This window comes from Herpailurus yagouaroundi, unplaced genomic scaffold, assembly GCF_014898765.1.
Source record: "Herpailurus yagouaroundi ecotype Mexico unplaced genomic scaffold, PumYag 184, whole genome shotgun sequence".
In the NCBI taxonomy this organism is placed as follows: domain Eukaryota; kingdom Metazoa; phylum Chordata; class Mammalia; order Carnivora; family Felidae; genus Herpailurus; species Herpailurus yagouaroundi.
This window is the reverse complement of record NW_024412415.1, coordinates 10,298,999-10,314,017: the sequence shown is the minus strand read 5'-3', so window position 1 is coordinate 10,314,017 and position 15,019 is coordinate 10,298,999. Positions and strand designations below refer to the sequence as shown.

Below are 15,019 nucleotides of genomic sequence, written 5' to 3'. Positions count from 1 at the left end.
GGCTGGGGGCCGGGGTCCTGGGGCTGGGCCTGGGCCTGGGGTTGGGCCCGCGGCGAGCCAGACCTTAGGGAGCAAGTGGGGTAGAGTGGGGCGGGGCAGGGCCGAGCTGGAAATGGGGCGCTGCAGTGCTGGGAACCGACCCTGAGCTCGTCTTGCGTGGGGAGAGCCGAGTTCAGAGGGCGCGGGAGGCGGAGACGTGAAGTCAGGGCTGAGTGGGCGGAAAAGAGCCTGGGCTGAGGTGAGGCCCAGAAGCGGGTATTGACAGATGGAGCAGGCATCCGAGGAACACACTTGGGACGGAACACATTTTCGTAATGTCAGGCTGCTGCAACTTGTCCAATTCCTCTTGGTTTGTCTTTCGGAGGCAGCCCTGAGTCCCTCACTGCCTCACCACATTGCATTGCCTGATTACCTCAGGTCCCGGTGGTGCTCCGATTTCCTCTTTGTCCAGCCCTGGGACTCCTTCCCTGTGGCTGCTACTCTTAATGAGAAACGATGTGACACAAGTAAAGGTGCCTGGCCACTTGGTCTACCGTGCAATGTCTCTATTAGGACTCTCAGCTCCTTTTGTTTAAAAAAAACCTTGAGTCTTGGTACAATGTGTTTGACTTCTTAAGGGCAAAGAAGGTGGGAGAAGGGGAAGGAAACTTCTAATCTTTGCTGCAACTCCAATAATGAAATGACTCTTGGTTTTTCCTTTATTTTAACAGACATGGCCACCAGTCACCCAGCAGGACACGTGCAGCTGCCCCGAGCTGATGCCATACGTTCACGTCTCATTGATACTTTCTCTCTCATCGAGCATCTGCAAGGCTTGAGCCAAGCTGTGCCACGACACACTATCCGAGAGATACTTGGTCAGCATTCTGTTTCTTAACTAGCATAAATTTAAAACTCCCCTTCACACCCTCAAAAGAGTAGGAAGCAGAAAGACAATTTTAAGGATGAAAAATTCAGGGACGATTGGTTTGGTTGCTAGTTTGTAAATGATACCAAACTTGATAAATTAAGGGCTTTATAAGTAAAGCTCTTTGAACCCAGGAGATAGGACCCATGTTGCTCACTTTTAGGCCTAGGATAACTATTAGCTCTGGCTGATTTGGAAGTTTCTACCAAAGACCCTGAAAACTTTGAGGGTTGAATCTGTGCCTTTTCTCTTGGGCATTGACAGTGTTGGTCATAGGCAATGTATTAGCTCTTACTTCAAACTAATGTCAGTTGCTGTAAGAACAGCAAGGCAATCCCCTGCATTACAGGACCCGTTATGTAACCAGTATTCCTGCCCCGGTCCTACCTGCTCTCCATATCACCCAGAGACTTCTCTTTATGTTTATCCACTGTGCCCTTTATTTTCTGTTATAGATCCTTCCGGTCAGAAGAAGCTTATGTTGGGAGATCAACACCAGCTTGTGCGCTTCTCCATAAAGCCTCGACATGTAGAACGTATTACACGTGGCCAGAGACTGATGAGCAGGCTTCATGTGCGCTACAGTCAGAGGCCACCTCTTTCCTTGTGGGCTGGATGGGTCCTTGAGTGTATCCTTTCATGCCCCTCACTTTTATCCCATGCCTTTACTGTCTCTTGCCTCATCATCTGCCCGATGACTGACTTTCCCTTTTCCAAACTCCATTTTCTTCTCATCCTCACTGGTTCTATTCTTACCCTTATTATTTCACCTGTATAAAAAAGAATTCCACTCTGGATGTTTCCTTAAGAGAAAACAGGCCCTCTCTTCACAAACTTCATCATCTTTCTCATCTTTTTGAATACAATCGTACTGATGGTTGAAATAGGTGAGAACTGACATTAAATGAAAGAGGAAGTGGCTATGAGTCATTTTTCCTATAAATTGATCATTTTTCATTTCTCAATGTTACTTGAATTGTGATAAGGACACCTATATTGAGTCTCCTGGAGTATGATTTGTGCAACTGTTAAGACCTGGAAACATTTGGAGGGCTTTCAAAGAGTATGGTAGATACAAAGCAAGCTAGACATTGAAGAATATAATAGAGTTACACGAAACCGAAGATGGGAAGACCAGTTATATTTCTTGTGTCAGTTTAGTTTAATATTTGTTTGAATTAGCCTTTTGTATTAGAGGTATTGGTTGGTGCTTGTCAGTAACTGATATCACATTTACATTTTTTACAAGTATGTCAAATATTAAGTACAAATAAGAAAGCTCACAAAGTGTGTAAAGTTAGACACAACTAAAATATTGGATGAGCCGAAACATGACTTAAGAGTAAATGACTCTAAAATCAGTCCTAAATTATATGAAATGTATTAGAAGTAAAAGAACATCTGGAAAATCAGTGAGATCATTTGATTATCACCTCAAACAGATTGCTCAGAAATGAAAAGGACAGTATTTACTTCCTTGTTTCATCCTCACTGTTTTGAGGAACTTTCCCATTTAAAAATCCTTTAATGTAGGGGCACCTGGGTGGCTCAGTCGGTTGAGCATCCAACTTCAGCTCAGGTCATGATCTTGAGGTTAGTGAGTTTGAGCCCTACATCAGGCTCTATGCTGACAGCTCAGAGCCTGGAGCCTGCTTCTGATTCTGTCTCCTCCTCTCTGTGCTCCTCTGCTGCTCATGCTTTGTGTCTCTTGCTCTCTCAAAAAAAAAAAAAAAAAAAAAAAATAGATATTTAAAAAAAAATTTTAAGTATTTTAATGCAATCAGGTCAAAGATATTTAAATATACAATACTTGATGTCATTGATCCACTACAGTATACTATATACTTTGAAGTATTTTATTTTCTCCCCATTGTGGTAAGGATTTTGAACTAAGTCACCCACATTTCCAATTTCTTTTACGATAACTGGCATGTATTTGCCTTGAGGGGTTAGGGATGTAGTCTTAAGCCTTGGAATAAAGTAAACAGCAATAAATGTACGGGATTTCCTAGATCTAATGGACAAATCAAAATAGAATACCCCTCTAGTTGGTAAAACAGCTGGATATGAAACATGATCACTGTGCCATAGGATAGGTAGGTTGCCTGAGTGGGAATTACCTGACAAGTTCAGGAAAATTGTATTAAGTACGTTCTCATGGTAGAAAAGCAGGAGGGATTTTGCAAAGGGAAAGAATTTGTGACTAACAGATTTCTTTGAACAGGCTAATTCATATGATAAATGTTAAGACTGTTTAGGCTTTAAAAATTTTTTTTCCAGATCACAGAGAATGTTGTTACAGATGGGGGAAAATCATAATTAACAAGCAGTTCTCTAGATGAAAGCTCCCCAATCTTTTTTGTCTTGTGATTTTGTCTCCCAGTTAGCTCTAAACTTGAAAATCTCCCTAGGACTTTTAATCATTCCATTATTTGTATGTGATGTAAAAATTTTTTTTAATATTTATTTCTTATTTTTGAAATCATGAGCGAGGGAGGGGCAGAGAGAGAGGGAGACACAGAATCTGAAACAGGCTCCAGGCTCCAAGCTGTCAGCACAGAGCCTGACCCAGGGCTCAAACTCAAGAACCGTGAGCAAACTCACAAACCGTGAGATGACCTGAGCTGAAGTCAGACGCCTAACCAACTGAGCCACCCAGGCGCCCCTCAACTTGCTTCTTTTTATCACATGCAAATTGGGGCACCTGGGTGGCTCAGTAGGTTGGTTAAGCATCTGACTTCAGCTCAGGTCATTGTCTCATGGTTCATGAGTTTGAGCCCCGTGTTTGGCTCTGTGCTGACTGCTTGGGGCCTGGAGCCTGTTTTGGATTCTGTGTCTGCCACTCTCCAGCTCATGTGCGTAAGCTCTCAAAAGTAAAAACTTAAAAAAAAAAAGGAAGTTGAAGTAAAAATAATGCTTTAGACTAGCATATTATTCAATATTGTATTTTAATGTATATTATATAATGTAAAAAATTATGTTAGCTTATTTTCATTTTTGCCATTTTATAAGTGATTCGTGCTGTTTTTAAAGTAAATGTATGATTTCTTCATAAATGAATTTTTAAAGGCCATTATATATTGTTTGGTCCTGAATCAAATATATTTATTTTACGTATTATGTTTTTAAATGTAATTTTTTGTTCCTTTTTAAAAATTGAGATATACTTGACGTATTTCATTATATTAATTGCATAATAATAATTATGTATTATATGTTAAGTACATGTTAAGGTGTAGGTGTAAATTTAATTACAAATTAGGGTGTAAAAATTAGAAAAAAATCTACTTTCACAGTGATATTGGTAATTCTACTTTTCATTTTAAACATCAATTTGGCTTATTTTTTTAATTTTCACATTTTGTTTCCAAATGATGAGAGGGAGAAAAGTAAGAAGGTTTGACTCATTTGCAATCCGTTTTCTGAAAATAACACATTGCAAGTGTGAATAGTCTATTTCTAACAAAAAAAAAATTTGTGTATAATGTCATTACAATGTTTTACATTGAGTTTGAAGTTCTAGAGATATCTTGTACTATATATAAGAATAATTCTGCAAGTTTATCTCAACATGATCTTCATCAGTTTCTATAAACTGCATTCATCTGATCAAAAACTTTATATAGCATTAGTGTTCCTTGCTTCATTGTGGATATAATGAGCCAAATCTTCTTTCTTTCCTGCCCCCATCATTTTTTAAAGAAAATATATAAGGGGCCCCTGGGTGTCTCAGTTGGTTAAGCATCTGACTCGTGGTTTCAGGTCAGGTCATGATCTCATGTGTTCATGAGCTTGAGCCCCTCATTGGGCTCTTTGCTGACAGTGTGGAGCCTGCTTGGAATTTTCTCTCTCTTCCTCTTTCTCTGCTCCTCCCCAACTTGTGCTCTCTCTCTCTCTCTCTCTCTCTCCTTCTCAAAATAAGTAAACATTTTTTAAAAATGTTTAATAAAACACATGATTTGTCCACAAATGAATTCATTTAGTTATTTTAAAAAATTTTTAATGTTTGTATTTATTTTTGAAAGCAAGAGAGTGAGCAGGGGTGAGGTGGAGAGAGGGGGACAGGGTGTCTGAAGCAGACTCTGTGCTGATAGCAGAGAGCCTGATGGGGGGCTAAAATTCCCAAACCATGAGATCATGACCTGAGCCAAAGCTGAAGTTGGATGCTTAACTGACTAAGCCATATCAGTTATTTTGGCATGGGAATGAAATATATTTTATGTATTATATGTTTTTAAATTTAATATTATGGATATAACCAGACAAAAAAACAGTAGCAATTTCAAATTAAGTGTCAAAATCTACACAGCAGTTTATGTTGTTCAGAGTGACTAAGTATGTTCTTCTAATCTCCATTAACAGCCATGATATCAGTCATAGTGTATTTGGAGGCTCTTAGATTGTTCCATTTCAAAGGGAAATGTATCAAATTATTATTTAGCTTTTTTTTAAGTTTATTATTTTGAGAGGGAGAGAGCATGTGCACGCAAGTGGGAGAGGGGCAGAGAGAGAAAGTGAGAGAGAGACTCCCAAGCAGACTCCCCACTGTCATTGCAGAGCCCAATGTAGGGCTCGAACTCATGAACCATGAGATCATGACCTAGGCCAAAATCAGAGTCAGACACTTAACCAACTGAGCCACCCATGCGCCTCCCAAATTATTATTTAGCTTTTAAGCCTATTTTTATTTCATTGTGTTTTTTTCCCTACAGCATGGTATACACCTATTAAATACATAAAAAAAAATAAAGAAGCTGAAAGATAAAGGTGATGTTGAAGTATAGCAATTAGCAAACAGGATTCTAGAGAGAAAGTATAGGATTTAATTTGCTTTGCTGAACAAAATCAGTTTTAGAGAAGAATGGGAAAGTTTTAAAAGCTAACAAATATAGAACCAAAAAGTTTCTTATTATAAAGTATTTTTTAATGTTTATCTATTTTGAGAGAGAGAGTGATTGAGTGAGTGAGTGGGGGAAAGGCAGAGAGAGAGAGAATCCCAAACAGCCTCTGAGCTGCCAGCACAGAGCCCAATGTGGGACTTGATCTCACGAACTTCAAGATCATGACCTGAGCAGAAACCAAGAGTCAGACACTTAACCAACTGAGCCACCCAGGTGCCCCTCAAAAATTTTTTTTTATTATAACTCAGTATGTCCTATGGATTTGGCTTCTTGTTTCTACTTCCCTTACCAAGCACTTTCCATATCATGGCGCTACATTTTCATTCTATTCTCAAGACCCATTGCTTCTTTGTGAAGTTTGGGACCGGGGTACCAGTACAGCAGACAGTGTTGGTGGTAGTGAAAAAAGTAATCCCTTGGTGTCTCTGTGACCCCAGAGTGGGAAGGTAGTGACTTGCAGCTGTTAGACATATCAATACCAGCAGGAGATGAGTTGTAGCTATTTTTCACGGTCAATTCTGACCTCCCCTATATTTCACAGGTTGAAAAAATACTGGTGTTAAGAAGAGAAACAAAGTGGCTCAGTTGGTTTAGTGTCCAACTTTTGATTTTGGCTCACGTCATGATCCCAGAGTCATGGGACTGAGCCCTGTGTCAGCCTCTGCACTTGAGTGTGGAGGTGTGGAGCCTGCTTACGATTCTCTCTCTTACCCTGCCCTTCTCCCTCACCTGCACACTCTCTCTAAAAAAAAAAAAAAAGAAAAAAAAAGAAAAATGAAAAATAAAACAGCAGTGGGCACAACTGTAGTTTATAATAGTTTCTGATCTGATCATTCTATATTATTCAGCCTCCCAGTTCCTTAACCTTTATTTGTCTTTCACTCTACTCTCACAGAATTGCTTGAATCCTCAAATACCAAACTGTGGTCACTGAAGCTGAGTCTGGAGGTGGCAGCTTGGTTCATCTTGCTTATTTTCATCTTGGAAATCCTTCTTATGTGGATATCCAGCTTTTTCCTCTTCTGGAAGAATGCTTGGAATGTGTTTGACTTTGTTGTCACCATATTGGTAAGGATAGGTATCCTGAGGAATAGTGTGGTGGGTTGAGGAATAAGCCTAGGTCAATGAAAATGACAAGAAAAGTTAATTAGATCACAAGACGAATTTCATTATTTTGATTTTTTTTCTAAAACTAAAGTCAGTCATTGCAGGAGTTGTTGGTATTAGAAGCAAGACAGAATCAAACCGCAACATTAACCCCAACAATAACATCTGCCTGTTACTAAGCACTTATCAAGTGCCAGTCACTGTTGTGTTTTACATGTATTTTCTCAGTTGAGCTCCACAGCAACCCAATGAGATAAACATTATATTAATCCCCTTTTTATGTTTGAGCAAATTGAAGTGCAGAGTTTAAGTAATTTAGTACAAGAAGGCTAAATAGGAAACAGTCCCCAGAAAATGCTATTCAAGGGATAATGCCCAAGGAAATATGAAGAAGATGAGATAAAGAAGGGGTAACTGTGCATGGGTGCTTTGGGGTATATTGTACTCATAATGTATGTATTTCCTACAGTCCCTGCTTCCTGAGGTTGTGGTGCTGGTAGGGGTAACAGGCCAGTCTGTGTGGCTCCAGTTGCTAAGGATATGCCGGGTGCTAAGATCTCTCAAACTCTTTGCACGATTCCGTCAAATTCGAGTCATTATTTTGGCCCTGGTGAGGGCCCTCAAGGTGATTTGAGTGCTGCAGCTAAACCAAGTGGGCAGGGTGGGTAAACATGGGAGTTTAACATAAAACAAGTCTGGGTGTGTCAGAGAAGGCAATGAAAGACCCTATGAAATACCATTGGATGAGAAAGGGCTGGGGAAAGCTGCTGTGGGCTAGAGATAACTGGGCTTGGGAGTGGAAGTGAGGGTTTTGGTGGGAGTTTGCCAGGGTGGGCTTGACTTTGCTGTAGGTAGAATCAGCCTAGTCTGGCTCAGTGCTAACTTGGGGTCATGGCCTCTAGAGTATGACCTTCCTCTTGATGTTGCTGCTCATCTTCTTCTACATTTTTGCTGTGACTGGTGTCTACTTCTTTGAGGACTACACCCGTTCAACTCGCCAGGACCTGGAGTACCACATGTTCTTCTCGTAGGCAGGACTGGGGGAATCCCGGGTGGGGGGAGAGAATTTGGGCAAGAAACTGGGAACCTAGTCCAAAGTAAGTAATACAAAAAATATAGTCTATTTTAAGAAACTGGAATAGATCATAGTAAGGAGAAGGAAAGAGACAGCAAAAGAATAGTGAGTGGTATTAGCTCTGATTTTGAGGATAGGGTAACTAGTTCCAGGTTTGCTCTGGGTTTTAAAATTTAAACATACCCTCATCAGCCATCTTTAAATAGCAGTATATTTTAGTGATTAAGCTCTGGTTTCTATGCCTCAGTTACCTCTTCTGAAAAATGAGAATAATTGTAGCACTACCTTATAGCATAAGACTGAGGGATAAAAGTAATGCATCTTTGCACTTAGAATGGATTTTAACACAATAAGTGATCAACACCTGTTACTGTGACTCTCAAACACGTCACTGGTTTTACCCCAAAGTCTCAGTATGGGCATTACACATGCACACACCTATACACATTCAGAAGTAAAATCCTGACAAGATCTTTGTCTAGAGAACACCAACTGCTAGTAGAAAATCAACTGGATTTAGATGAGATAGTTACGTATTAACCGGAATCCAATCTTGCCAGCACCTCTTAGGTCTCAGGCTAATAGGTAGCTTTGTAAGAGTATTAAGTTAGGGAAGTCCTAAATATTCATCCTATTTAGGCCCTGATATTTTCAATAAGTTGTATTATGGAGAACTAGGAAGGAAAGAAGGAAAATTTATATACCTTCCTGAGATCTTTTATGATATATTCATTATTATTAATTATTTGGGATCACGTGTTTATGTCACATATCTGTCCGTTTACCTAAGAATCACTTCATACCAGAGAACTAAATAGGAATGATGTTTGCCAAATTTTGAAGTGATCTTTTAGGTGAAGGCCATAGAACAGTGAAAAACGATGTTACAAAAGAGATACGTAGTTGGTGATTTATTCAATTTTTTAAAATTCAGCCAGTACCTATTTATTGAGCACCTACTATGTTGTAGGCACTAATGGAATAGTGAGAGATATTCTTGGATTATTCATGATAAAGGAAAACCTAATAAAACAACCCTGACTGAAGAATGATTCGCTAAAAAATTGATAGAAAAGAAGCTGAAGTCAGAGCAAACTACAAAGAAATGTTATGTTGCTTTAAGAGTAGGAAAGATACCATATCTGAGAGATTTAGATCTCTGTTCTGTCTGTACCCACAACTCTTTTTTCTTTAGGGACCTTCTGAATTCCCTGGTGACAGTATTCATCCTCTTCACCATGGACCATTGGTATGCATTGCTTCAGGATACCTGGAAGGTGCCTGAAGTCAGCCGTACCTTCAGCAGCATCTATGTCATCCTTTGGTTGTTACTTGGTTCCATTATCTTTCGAAATATCATAGTAGCCATGATGGGTAAGCACAAAAGAGGTGAAACTTGGTTGAGAGGGGTAGTTGGGAATAAATTAGGGTGAAAACTAGAATTAGTAAATTATGTATAGAGAGAACCTGAGGTAGCAGGAAGGCTTGGGGCCTGGAATGGATATTTCACTTGGTTTCTCCCTACCCAAGCCCTCTCCTCAGGTCTATTCACCACTGTCTCCCAACTCCTAATGGCCCTTTCGGGCAGTTACTAACTTCCAGAATATCAGGAATGAGCTGAACGAGGAGATGACACATTTGGAGGTTCAACATAAAGCTGACATATTCAAGCGGCAGATTATCCAGAGGTCTGCTTTCCCATTTTCAAACCCAAGTTTAGTTCTGAAGAGTATCCTGACCTCATTCCCTGTTTCTACTCCTTGGCTTTGACCCCATTTTTCCCTTTGTGACAGAAAATTTACCCCAGGGTTAGAATTCCCCGCCTCTAGAACATTGCCTGATTCTTTATTCACCATTGGGACTTCCCCATTCATTTTTACCTTTTTTTTTTCAACGTTTTATTTTTTTTATTTTTTTTTATTTTTGGGACAGAGAGAGACAGAGCATGAACGGGGGAGGGGCAGAGAGAGAGGGAGACACAGAATCGGAAACAGGCTCCAGGCTCTGAGCCATCAGCCCAGAGCCTGACGCGGGGCTCGAACTCACGGACCGCGAGATCGTGACCTGGCTGAAGTCGGACGCTTAACCGACTGCGCCACCCAGGCGCCCCTCATTTTTACCTTTTTTACTATAATCTGTTCTCCTCACTCAGTTTTCTTCACTTTATGATCTGAATTCTTTTCTTTTTTCCATACTATGCTCCTGCACCAGTATAATTCTCTTCACTGTTCTGTGTTTTTTGCTCTGCAGGAGACAAAACCTGTCCCCTGAGGCACTGAGGTCAAGCCTTAGCAAAATGGATGCCAGGTTAGGAGAGTTTGTGTGAACTAAGATGGACACACAAGCAGGGAGAGGGTAGAAAATCAAAGATAAAGATTGACTTTGAGAGATCATCCATTTATTCAATAACTACTTATTGTAGTGAGTTGAATGGTAGTCCCCAAAAAGAAATTCCCATGGCCTAACCCCCTGGAACCTGTGAACATGACTTTATTTGGAAAAAGGGTCTTTGCAGATGCAGTTAAGTTAAGGATCTTGAGATGTGATCATCCTGGATTATCCAGGTAGGCCCTAAATGCAGTGACAAGGGCCCTTATAAGAGACAGAAGAGAAGAGGAGAAGGAGATGTGAAGATGGAGATGGAAATCAGAGTGATGCAACACAAGCCAAAGGAAGCCAGTGAATGCCAGGCAACTGCCAGAAGCTAGAGCAAGCAATGAGCCTTCTCCCCTAGAGCTTCCAGAGGGAGTATGGCCCTGCAGACACCTTAATTTCAGACTTCTGGCTTCCAGAATTGTGAGAGAATACATGTCTGTTATTTTAAGCTGCCAAGTTTATAGTAATTTGTTGCAGCAGCCATAGGAAACTTACACAAGTACCTTCTGTGAAACAGATCTTATTCTAGACTGTGAGTGTTCAGCAGTGGACAAGAGAGCAGAAGGAGAAATAAGAAACTCATTCATCCATTCAAGACATAATTATTGATGTAAACATTTTTTTTATTAAGTAATCTCTGAATCCAACATGTGTCTTGAACTCACAACCCCGATATCAAGAGCCATGGGCTCTACTGACTGAGCCAGCCAGGTGCCCCAAGAAATAATTATTGAATATTTATTAGGTGTTTGGGATATATCAGTGAACAAAATAGACAATAATGCCTGTTCTCATGGAGCTTACATATGAGCAGGGGGAAAGAGATAATAAACAATGAATATATAAAATAAGTAGACTACTATATTAAAATATAAGCATTGTGAAAAAATAAAAATAAAATTAGAATAGGTTAAGGGAGATTGGAATATAGAGTGGAGGTTGCATATGGGTTATAATTTTAAACAAGGTAGTCATGATGGTCTCATTGAAAAAGTAATGACTGAACAAAGACTTGGAGACGAGGGGATTACTGTGTGGATATCTATGGAAAGAATGTTATAGGCAGAAAGAACAGCTAGTACAAAGGCCCTAAGCCAGAAGCATTCCCAGTGTGTTTGAGAAACAGCAAAGAAACCACTGTGACCAGGGGGGATATTGATAGATTATGAGGTCAGAGAGATCACGGAGACCTGATCCTGTAGGGCTGTGAGGGCCATTGCAGGGACTTAGGCTTTGACTCTAAGTGAAATGGGGAGCAGAGCCATGACATGAAATGACATTTAAGAAGGATCATTCTGGTTGCTGTGTTGATGATGTGCTATAGGAGAACAAGGAAAGGAGCAGTGACAAGTTAGAAGGCTGTGAAGCTATCCAGGCAAGAGGTGATGATGGCTCAGACCAGAGTGCTACCAATGAGAAAAGATATATTTTTAAGGTAGAATCAACAGGATTTCTTGATGGATTGGATGGGGTATAAGAGAAGTGTTAAGAAAGACTCCAAAGTTTTGGCCAGAGCAGCCAGAAGGATGGATTAGCTGAGATGAGGAAGGCTGTGAGTGGAAGAGGTGTGATGGGCAAAGAGTTCAGTTTGGGTTGAACTTGAGATGTCTGTTAGACTTGCAAGTGATGATATGTGAGTAAAAGTTGTACATACAAGTCTGGATCAAAGAGTGAAGTCTGGACTAGAGGTTTAAATTCACATTTAGAAGACATTTAAACTCAGGAGAAGAGAGCACTAAAGGAGTGACTGTAGATGAGGAAGATAAAAAGGCCAAGAGCTGAACCTCGGGACCTGTCAAGAGATATAATTGAGGGGGCAAAGCTATAGTTGTGGTGTAACAGGCATAGAACTATAGAGTGAGGAGCTAAAATGTGGCAAAATAAGGTGGGACGTGAAATGTAGAAACCTGAGTAAAATGGAGCACAGAAGCTATGTGGTGAGGGGCAGTAATAGGCATATACCACATGGAATAATTGAAGTTGGAAGTGCTTACAAGCTCAAATTTTGGGAGCAATTTGGCCTTCATTGCCTTAAATCCCACCTTTAGGGGATGGCAAGGTCCAGGGCCAGAATAATGATTCAACTTGCTGTATCTCATAAAGGTATTTAAAGCAATAAAATTTCTCCTTTCACTTATAGAGATGCCAGTCAACAAAGGGAATCTTTGGAGTTATCAACAGCTTTTGAAGAAGAGTCTAAACACAGTGCTGATGAAGAGGGTTCAAGGGCATCTGTATCGAAAACAAAAGAGTCCTTGTCAAAAATGAAAAAGTCTGCCTCTTCTTCCTCCTCTTCCTCCTCCTCCTCCTCTTATTCTTCCTCCTCGTCTTCATCTTCCCTCAATTCCTCCTCTTCTTCTGACTCCAGATATTTAGACTCCATTGGTAAGCAGAGGGTTTCTTCCATTTGAATTCAGACTTCTCCAGAGACATGCCATTCTTAACAGGACCTCTCCCACTATATCTACTTCCCAGTTTTCTCCACCAGTCTGACTTTGTGGTCTTAATTGCTTTCTTTGTGCTTTCTTTCATTTCCCCTGTACTTCTGCTTCACTGTGGATAAGTGTGACTGTGGCTGTCTTTGCTTATTGTAAAAAGTGGTCTCTTAGGGATGTACTCTTTTCCCTCTTTGCTTCCTGTTTACTCTTTCATCCCTGCGTTTTCCCCCACACCATAGGATCTTTTAGCTCTTACCCAACTTCCACAGACCTATATTTGTTTTTAAGAACCATTCCTCCCTCCAGGTCAGTTGGACTGGGAGACTCATGTGCACCAGAATCTGCCTGGGTTAATGGAAATGGATCAGGATGATCGTGTTGTTTGGCCTAGAGATTCACTCTTCCGATATTTTGAGTTGCTAGAAAAGCTTCAGTACAACCTAGAGGAGCGTAAACGGTTGCAGGAGTTTGCAGGTATGGATTTAGGGCAGTCATGGGGACCAGGGGTTAAGTACATTGGAGTAGCATATATAACTGGGGAGAAGGAGGAGGGTGTGCACTATTTTGGCATTTCAGCCTCTGAATTTCCACCTCAGACTTAAAAAGGCAAATCCTTGGTTTGGAGTGTCACATCCTTATGTCCTTATTTCTTAGAATCCAGAGAGAATCTGAGAGGTCTGCTTCACCAGTAGGGAAAATCTAAATCCTATAAGGTCTGACAGCTTGTTTCCCAAGAGGAACATGTCTAAATGCAGTTGTCGGGTATTAGGATAAGGTGGGCTGTTGCTCGATTTGTGCAGTCCACTCCTTTTTGCAAGCATTTCTTCTCTTTGAAGGGCATGTTTCAGACCTAAGCAGTAGGGCCTCAGGCTCAAGTTGGATAGCTGTGGGGATTAGAGAGCAGAAAGCTCACAAGTACCCCACTCTCCCCAACCCCCAAAAGAGGTTTATAAATTACAGGCTTTTCCTTTCAGCTTGTTCTAGTGTCAGCCCAGGCAGAGAGAAGTATGTATGTTATTTAAACAGCAGAATTAATTTAAGCAGAAAATTGCTTGCTCAAAATTATTTTCCCTAAATTTCTCCCTTGCAATTTTACCACATAGAGATGAATTTTGAGTTAATAAATTCTCCTTCTAAAAATACAAAAACTGGAAGAGTTAGGGGCCATTTTTTACCATTTGATATGGATTAGTGGTGTCTTTCTTATACCATTGAGTTGAAATCAACTCAATGTGAAAATAACAGAGGGAAGAGGAATGGGTTTGTGGTGGGTACACAAGGGCAATAAGAGGAATTTATTACATTGGAACATGGAATTTAGAGCAGGATGTCAAAGACAGGCTTTGCCTAGTTCAAAATGTTGCCTAAGGTTAATCCTGCTCTTTCGAGTTGTCCTCAGCCCTGCCTTCCCACTTGTTCTCTTGTTCTCTGGGAAAAGGAGAAGAAGGAGCAAGGTAGCTTCTTTAATCTGGGTTAATTCATCTATGGCAAAGAGTACAGACTCATAGGGCTTACTATAAGTAAAGATTAGTGAAGATTTGTGTGGGAAAAGCAGGGTCTTCAAACATTTGCATGTCCTGAATATTTTTAACTTTTCAGCCTCACAGTCTCTTTCTTTAAAGTGCAGGCACTGATGAACTTTGAAGACAAATAAAGCTGACAATGGATGGCTTCGATTTCTTTGGCAAAAGTTAATGAAAGAAATAGTTGGGAATGGAGAATTCTGAGTACAAATGTCTAATAAATACTGTTGATAACTGCTTAGTGGTCTGTCTCTGAGACATTGGGGATACTGAAAGGTATAAAGTTAGGTGGGGCCCATGGTCCTTGGCTTTTTACTCGTTCCATAGCTCCCTGAATCTCATGTTTTTCCTTTTCTTTTTACAATTAAATTTAAAGGGGCGCCTGGGTGGCGCAGTCGGTTAAGCGTCCGACTTCAGCCAGGTCACGATCTCGCGGTCCGTGAGTTCGAGCCCCGCATCAGGCTCTGGGCTGATGGCTCAGAGCCTGGAGCCTGTTTCCGATTCTGTGTCTCCCTCTCTCTCTGCTCCTCCCCCGTTCATGCTCTGTCTCTCTGTCCCAAAAATAAACGTTGAAAAAAAAATTTAAAAAAAAATAAAATTTAATTTAATTAAATTTAAAAAATTATAAATGATTATTTTGAGAGCAAGAGAGACAGACAGAGAGAGAGAGAAAATACACATGCACATGGGTG

General features: G+C 40.4%; 1 protein-coding gene across 3 annotated transcripts; it reads left to right on the top strand.

The window, feature by feature from the left end:
- Window positions 1–48: 48 nt before the first annotated feature.
- On the top strand, window positions 49–14,565 carry CATSPER2 (cation channel sperm associated 2). 3 transcript variants are annotated; one of them, XM_040492521.1, is made up of 13 exons: window positions 49–238; window positions 711–857; window positions 1,363–1,536; window positions 1,726–1,794; window positions 6,704–6,876; window positions 7,385–7,540; window positions 7,818–7,942; window positions 9,186–9,364; window positions 9,579–9,678; window positions 10,241–10,297; window positions 12,507–12,751; window positions 13,111–13,278; window positions 14,427–14,565. In XM_040492521.1, the coding sequence occupies exons 2-13, from the start codon at window positions 713–715 to the stop codon at window positions 14,456–14,458; spliced, it is 1,623 nt and encodes a 540-aa protein (XP_040348455.1). In that variant the 5' UTR covers window positions 49–238; window positions 711–712; the 3' UTR covers window positions 14,459–14,565. The 3 variants fall into 3 exon arrangements, with proteins under 3 accessions (XP_040348455.1, XP_040348453.1, XP_040348454.1); XM_040492519.1 differs by lacking the exon at window positions 49–238 and adding an exon at window positions 245–512; XM_040492520.1 differs by lacking the exons at window positions 49–238; window positions 1,363–1,536; window positions 1,726–1,794 and adding an exon at window positions 245–512.
- Window positions 14,566–15,019: the final 454 nt, after the last annotated feature.